The sequence below is a fragment of the Silene latifolia genome, chromosome 3 (assembly GCF_048544455.1).
Source record: "Silene latifolia isolate original U9 population chromosome 3, ASM4854445v1, whole genome shotgun sequence".
NCBI classification, from domain to species: Eukaryota; Viridiplantae; Streptophyta; class Magnoliopsida; order Caryophyllales; family Caryophyllaceae; genus Silene; species Silene latifolia.
In genome coordinates, this window is record NC_133528.1 from 57,773,405 (window position 1) to 57,781,680 (window position 8,276).

The 8,276-nt window shown below is 35.2% G+C and overlaps 1 protein-coding gene across 1 annotated transcript; it reads left to right on the forward strand.

Annotated features, from left to right (window-relative positions):
• Positions 1 to 1,166: 1,166 nt before the first annotated feature.
• LOC141647660 (cell division control protein 48 homolog A-like) lies at positions 1,167 to 7,918 on the forward strand. Its single transcript, XM_074455945.1, has 9 exons — positions 1,167 to 1,459; positions 1,560 to 1,725; positions 3,152 to 3,380; positions 4,341 to 5,107; positions 5,343 to 5,564; positions 5,647 to 5,718; positions 5,859 to 6,140; positions 6,529 to 6,888; positions 7,514 to 7,918. Exons 1-9 carry the CDS (start codon positions 1,428 to 1,430, stop codon positions 7,805 to 7,807), a joined length of 2,424 nt encoding a protein of 807 aa, XP_074312046.1. The 5' UTR covers positions 1,167 to 1,427; the 3' UTR covers positions 7,808 to 7,918.
• Positions 7,919 to 8,276: the final 358 nt, after the last annotated feature.

Consider the following 8,276-nt stretch of genomic DNA (forward strand, 5'->3'; position numbering starts at 1 on the left):
AAATATTATAATATTATTCATTAATAACAATAATAGATTAATATAATATAATATAATAATAATAATAATATAATAAGATATATAAAAAATAAAATAGTAATATAATAATAAATATAGTAATAATAATAATATATTAGTACTATAAATGATAACATTATTATTAATAATATAATATATTAATAATAATAACTAAAAAATTAATAATATAAAAATAATATAATAATAATATAAATAATAATAATAATAATAATAATAGGTCTAATATAATAACTTATTAATATAATAATATTAAATATACTAATAATAATAAATATATGATTAATAATATTAATAATAAAGAATATATTAATAAATATAATATAATAATATTCAATATAATAATAATAATAATAATAATAATAAATATGTTATGAATAATATTAATAATAATGAATATATTAATAAAATAATAAATATAATATAATAATAATAATAATAATTGTAATAATACAAAATAAATATATTAAATATAAATATAATATTATAAAAAATACAAATTAATTATTGATAAATATTATAGTAATATAATAAATATAAAAATATAATAATAATAATAATAATTACAATCGTAATCAAATTAATATAATAATAATGATATCAATAAGAATATAAAATAAGAATAATAATATTAATGTTGAAATAAACTAATATGAACGGAACTGATCTGAACTGAACTGAACTGAATGTAGCTGAACTGAACTGAACTGAACTAAACTTAATAGAGCTGAACTGAACTGAACTAAACTTAATGGAGCTGAACTAAACTAAACTGAACTTATTAGAACTGAAATTAAGTCCAAAAGAACAGAGCCTAAACATGCTAATTTCACTAATTGATAAACTCTAATAATTTCAACAAAACATATTAATAATTGATATAAACTAAATTATACTTCACTAATTGGAGAATTATGTTCCGTTGTCAAATTTTTAGAGCAATTAAATTCGATTTTAGGGGAAAAAGGTGCATATAAAAGTTTAGTTTGATTAGGTTTAGGAAAAAGTATATGACGTGAAAAGTTAATACTTCATGTAAGTGTATATGAAAAACTAAAATTCCTACGTGAATAGTAATTACGAAAGAGTAAAATTCGTATATAAAAAAGTAATCTCCTATATAACAGAATAAGAAACTTAAACTCTAACCTGCATTCAAATAATACCCTAAAAAAAGTAGGAAAACATTATATATACCGTTCACGCAAGATCTAAACTAGTTCGGATAAAGACAATAGGCACTGGAGTCGAAAAGGAAGTAATCGGATTAGTACTTCCCTTCCCTATAAAGACAAGAATTTACTCCTCTCTGGTCTCTACTTTCAACTCTCAACTTCCTTGTGTTAATCTCTTGGAATTAACAACTCAATCGTTTCACTAATCCGGCAATCATGGCAGGCGATCATGCTGAATCATCCGATTCGTCAGCCCCCTTCTTCTCTCTATAACCCCTCATTCCAATTTCAATTTTTTTTAATGGATTTTTACTAATTTATGGTGTTTTTTGGGTTGTTGTTGTACAGGAAAGGGGCTAAGAAAGACTTTAGCACTGCGATTCTAGAGCGCAAAAAGGCCGCAAATCGACTTGTCGTTGATGAGGCTGTTAATGATGACAATTCTGTTGTTTCTATGCACCCTGATACCATGGAAAAGCTTCAGATTTTCCGTGGTGATACCATCTTGGTTAAGGTATTCTGATTTTATCACTTGGGTTTTGTTTGATTTTTCATCTAATTGTGGTTTTTTTTTGGTTTAATTTCTATGCAATTAGTAGTTGCTTAGGGTTTTCAGTACTTCAGAGATTATGGTACATCTGATTGTGTACTTTCTGAGTTTTATAATAAACTTTCCGAGTTTTATTTTAAAGAATATGAGTTTTTACTATAAAGTTTTGAGCTCATTCACTTAAATATTAAACTAAAAAATTACAACATTGCTCAAAAACTAACTTATAAATTCAATTAATTTGGATTTTTGTCATCAAAAAATTAATATATAACTTTTAATTTTTAAATACTCAGAAAAAAGTACATGTAAACTCAATTACTAGAAGGGGTATGATGTAATACATCCGGTCATCCTTTTTTTCCGGTTTTGAGTACTTTTTAGGTTCAACGGAAGTGTGCATTTGTCTATACTCCCTTTAAATTTGTTTTAGAGTTATTGTTACTGCTGCGGATGGATGTGTTCGGTAGAATTACCGAGTGAAGAGCTTCCTTAATTGTATTTTTGTTATTCGACGAGATGTAAATATTGGGTCTTGAATTAAGAGTTAAAAAGCTCCCAAATTGATCTTTCGCTATTCGAATTTCGAAGAGGTGTATATTTTGGTTTATGAATTAAAAGTTTCCCTTTGCTACTATCGAGGATAGTGATTGGAGTAATACATCGTGTTTTTTCTTGTACACTCTAGTTAATTTAAAGATTTACCTGTTCCATGGATACAAATCTCTGATCATGGTTTGTTCACGTGTGTCTGAATAATGTGTGTTTTGTGCTGCTCTTCCGCTAATTTAATGTAGGATTAATGTTGTTTATATGTATGTCTGTGCTTTAATGGATGTGACTTGGTGTATAATTATGCTTGTAAGTATAGGTCAAACAAGTGTTCTTACTTGCCGAGTGATTGTAACAATAGTTTTTTTGTTGTTACTTCTCTTAGAGATGTAATTGTAAAAAGAGGTCTTACCTAATAGTCTAAATTTTTTTAGTGACAGGTTGACTGTTGTTTGACCTAATGAACTTGCTTAATGTGTGTTCGGTGAAAATTAATTTTCACCTTGTTGACGTCTTAAGCAATGTATGTGATATACTCCCTCCGTACCACACCAAAGGTAACGTAGGAAAAAATGGAGTATTTAAGAAAAGTTGGAAAAAGTAAGGGTAAAGAGGGAAAAAATAGGTGGGGTATGTAATTGTGGGTTTAATTGTGGGTTGGTAGGTGGGGTATGTAATGGCATTTTGTGTAAATATCAAATGGGTATAAGGATAATTTGGTAATATTGTGGGCCAAATAAGGAATGTTACCTTTGGTGTGGTACGTCCGTTTATAGTAAGTGTTACCTTTGGTGTGGTACGGAGGTTCTTAAATCCTGTTTGATTTTTTATGTCGCAGGGAAAGAAAAGAAAAGATACCATTTGCATTGCACTTGCTGATGAGACATGTGAAGAACCTAAAATTAGGATGAACAAGGTTGTTAGATCAAACTTGAGGGTTAGACTTGCTGATGTGGTTTCTGTACATCAGTGCCCTGATGTCAAGTATGGAAAGCGTGTTCACATTCTTCCTGTTGATGATACTGTCGAGGGAGTGACTGGAAATCTTTTTGACGCGTACTTGAAACGTGAGTATAGTTTCTGCTTCTTGTATTTATTCCTTTTAATATAGTGTGTGCTCGATCTTTGTCGTTAAATTTCAGCAAGTTTGAGATTGTGGTTGATCCTTCGGTGGCCAAAACTTGCGAAAGTGACGTTAATAATAAGTGGATTTTATTTGTTAGTCATTGGTTTAATTGTTCCATTTCCAATGGGCTGAAAGACTGACTGTTCTTTGTCTTTGGAAAAATGACGGAAGAAAGCAAAATGAGTCACTAATTGTTTATATCGTGAAGTAGTAGAGTGTCATCATTTGACGCAATTTTTATTATGTATCAAGGCTTTCTACATCTGACCCCCGAATCTGCCCGTCATTTGACGCACTCGGTAATGTTGTTGTCGAAGTCTTCGCCGAGAGTTTTTTCTTAATTCATGGTGCCATGTAACATGCAAAATCAAACATATCGTGAAAAGGATATTTCTAAATTATGTATATGCTTTATGAATTAGTATCCTCTAGAATTTGAAGAACACCACCTTTGTCAGTCCCCTCAAATTCTTCTCAGTTTTCTTTTCATATGTTACTGCTTACTAGTGCCATCTTTTGTGTGTTGTATATGTATATTAGTTTAGACTGTCATGTAACAAATTTTATACTTTGTATTACTAATCGGTCATGACACAGACACTCTACCACAAACTAGATATCAAAGTTATGAAGGTTAACGTGACTGGATTGTGAGGCATGACCGCCCTGCATTTATGGTCAATGGCCAAAATCAGGCTTGTGAAGACCGATTTTGAGATCAAGTCTAACCAAGATTTAATGCCATTATTACAACTAGCGTATTAGATGGCTGGCTGTTAAATTGTGAAAGGCTATGTCTATATAGAAATATTACTTGCTACGATTAGTGTACATTCCGCTTAAGATTGATCAATATGGATGTGTGTTTGACTTCCGATTCCTTCTTTACCCTTTCATACAGCTTATTTCCTAGAAGCCTACCGTCCTGTGCGGAAAGGTGATATGTTCTTGGTCAGAGGGGGCATGAGAAGTGTTGAATTCAAAGTCATTGAGACTGACCCTGCTGAGTACTGCGTTGTTGCCCCTGATACTGAGATCTTTTGTGAGGGGGAGCCCGTCAAAAGAGAAGACGAAGACAGATTGGACGAGATTGGTTACGATGATGTCGGTGGAGTTCGTAAGCAAATGGCTCAGATTAGGGAGTTGGTCGAACTTCCACTAAGACACCCTCAACTATTTAAATCAATTGGTGTGAAGCCACCAAAGGGAATTTTACTGTATGGGCCTCCAGGTTCTGGGAAGACTTTAATTGCTCGTGCTGTTGCAAATGAAACAGGTGCTTTCTTTTTCTGTATCAATGGCCCTGAGATTATGTCCAAAATGGCTGGAGAAAGTGAAAGCAATCTCAGGAAAGCATTTGAGGAGGCAGAAAAGAATGCTCCTTCTATCATCTTTATTGACGAGATTGATTCAATTGCTCCTAAAAGAGAAAAGACCAATGGCGAGGTTGAGAGGCGAATTGTTTCGCAGCTTCTAACCCTTATGGATGGACTGAAGTCGCGTGCCCACGTCATTGTCATGGGGGCTACTAATCGTCCCAACAGCATTGACCCTGCGTTGAGAAGGTTTGGTCGATTTGACAGGGAAATCGATATTGGTGTTCCTGATGAAGTTGGACGACTTGAAGTTCTCCGTATTCACACAAAGAACATGAAGCTTTCAGAAGATGTACGTATGACGGTTTATTTATTTGTAAATGCAGCATGGAGATCGTGATTCTTGATAATGTGTGATTTCACTAGTACTTACATGAGACCGTCTTACACGTGAGCTATGCCTAATAAACCTGTATACCTATTTAGATGACATATACATAAGGATTTGCGTGGGTTTCATATGTGAGACTGTCTAGTACAAAACTCTGTGATTTATATAACCCATGCTTCTGCTTTTATTTTCGCAGGTTGATCTTGAAAAAATCTCTAAGGAGACCCACGGCTATGTTGGTGCTGACTTGGCTGCTTTATGTACTGAAGCTGCTTTGCAATGTATCAGAGAGAAGATGGATGTGATTGATTTGGAGGATGACACAATAGATGCAGAAATTCTCAATTCTATGGCCGTAACAAATGAGCATTTCGAGACTGCTCTTGGGCAAAGCAACCCATCTGCTTTACGTGAAACTGTATGTCTTGGAATTATGTATTTGTTTTATTTTGCATTTTTGCTGATTAGCCTTGAGCCCTGACACTGGTCCTGTTTGACAGGTTGTTGAAGTTCCTAATGTTAGTTGGGCAGATATTGGTGGTCTTGAAAATGTTAAGAGAGAGCTTCAAGAGGTACTATTAATTCTTTACATTTGTCATGTGCGATCTCCCTAAGGCCCTCATGCCTCCCTTCTAAAATTACAATCATTGTTTACTGACTAAATCATTGTTTACTGACTAGAAAATGTGGTTTCTTGGTTTCTCTGATGCAGACTGTTCAATATCCTGTGGAGCATCCAGAGAAATTTGAAAAATTTGGGATGTCGCCTTCTAAGGGAGTCCTTTTCTACGGGCCTCCTGGATGTGGGAAGACTTTGTTGGCCAAGGCTATTGCAAATGAGTGTCAAGCGAACTTTATTAGTGTGAAAGGTCCTGAATTGCTGACCATGTGGTTTGGTGAGAGTGAGGCTAACGTTCGTGAGATTTTTGACAAGGCCCGCCAAGCAGCTCCATGTGTTTTGTTCTTTGATGAGCTAGATTCAATTGCAACACAGGTATGTTCTCTTAAGTTTGTGTTGCCTGTGTTAGTGTTGAAAAAGTTACTGTTTTGCTCTAATTTTGTATTTGAAAGAAGATCCCTTCCTTACTTTTTGTGCAAAGTGGCAGAACTCGGCTGTGAAGACAAAATAGGATTTCAGTACTAGAAAACTTCTGCCACATATAGGTGTAAAAGAAACTGTTAATTGAATGAGCCTCATTCTTTCATCGGAGTTGAGAACACGAGAGCACATGCTGATATGCACATATGCTCTACCTCCGTTTCACTGCCCTCCTTTTCTCTCTTACTATATCCAAACAAACTCTAACTACCAATAAACATAGTTAGTGCGCTTGAGTTAAAAAAAGAACCATTTTCACTTCTGTTTAAATTTGTTTATTCAGAGGGGAAGCAGTAGTGGAGATGGTGGTGGCGCTGCTGATAGAGTTTTGAACCAACTTCTCACTGAAATGGATGGCATGTCTGCTAAGAAGACAGTTTTTATAATTGGAGCCACCAACAGGCCTGATATTATTGACCCAGCTCTCCTACGACCGGGTCGTCTTGACCAGCTAATTTACATCCCACTGCCAGATGATGAGTCACGCCTCCAAATTTTCAAGGCAGCCTTGAGGAAGTCTCCTATTGCTAAAGATGTTGATCTTAAGGCCCTTGCCAATTATACCCAGGGCTTCAGTGGTGCAGATATAACTGAAATATGCCAGCGTGCTTGCAAGTACGCCATCCGAGAAAACATTGAGAAGGCAAGTGTCTTTACCTGATTGAATTTTGTTCAAATTTGATATTTTTTGATGAAAAAGATTGCGGGATTACTTACATAGCCAATCAGCATTGCACCCAACTATTCCTGTGTAATTGTGGTGAAAATGACTTCCTTGCTAAGTGGTCTAGATGAACTTTCCGTGTAGGAGTATGTTTAATCTTTTCTTTGTTGAGTACTTTTCTATGTGGGATCATCTTTATGGGGCATTCGAAACTCCACATTAGAGGATATTGGCATTCTATCTTGTATGAGATCATCTCACTAAGAGACCTACCTAGTTACCCAAATGGCCATATAACTAAACGAGAAACGAGAAATATCAGATTTGAATTTGGCTTGATCTCACGATGAGATGGTTTCATACACTTCTTGTCTATAGTTATCCCATTTGTTTCATATCGTAACCCTGTGACTGCTGTGGGACATTCTCTAGCTCGATTTTTGTTGGACGTCAGCATTCCTATTCCCAAATTATTTCATGTGCTGTTGACTGTGCAATGCATGGATATAGCCTAAAGGGCAGAAAATTGGCTTTGTCATTAGTTAGGGAGATCTTGTCAACTTAGGAGAGTGCATAGGTTGACTGGTAATTTGATTTGTTTCAGGATATCGAAAGGGAGAGAAGGAGAAGCGAGAATCCTGAGGCAATGGAGGAGGATGTCGAAGATGAAGTGGCAGAAATAAAGGCAGCCCACTTTGAAGAATCGATGAAGTATGCTCGGAGGAGTGTCAGCGATGCCGACATTAGGAAATACCAGGCATTTGCTCAGACTTTGCAGCAATCCCGTGGATTTGGCTCCGAGTTTCGGTTTGCAAGCACACCTGCAGGTGGTACTACCACCTCAGACGCATTTGCCGCTGCGGCTGGTGCTGCTGATGAAGATGATCTTTACAATTAAGTGTGTTGTGTAAGAAACTGTATTTTCTCATTTTGCGTTTTTAAAATTATGACCTGTTGTCAGACTCTACGCTCGGTTTTCCAGTAGAAAGACACCAACTAATTTACAACACAACTTCCTCTTTAGTGCACTATTAGATACTCCGTGGTATTTATTATTCACAATACTCGGCATATTGGTCCTATGAAAAATTCTGGCTGGCAACCTCAACTTTTATGATTTGGATCCCGGTGAATTTTATAATGTAGATACTGAAAGAGAGTATTAGTAAGAAGCAAGCAATAGAACAATTAGACTATACTAATGATTAAGTTGGCAGCCAAGAAACATATCACAGTATAATCTCTTTAGTAGTCCCAACTACATGAGGTCCGTTAGGGTCGTGGTGAGGGTTGTAGACTTGTCTGTGCCAGACAAACCACAGACAAAAACACAAGATTGCAGGATAATCGCACCCAGGAATGACACA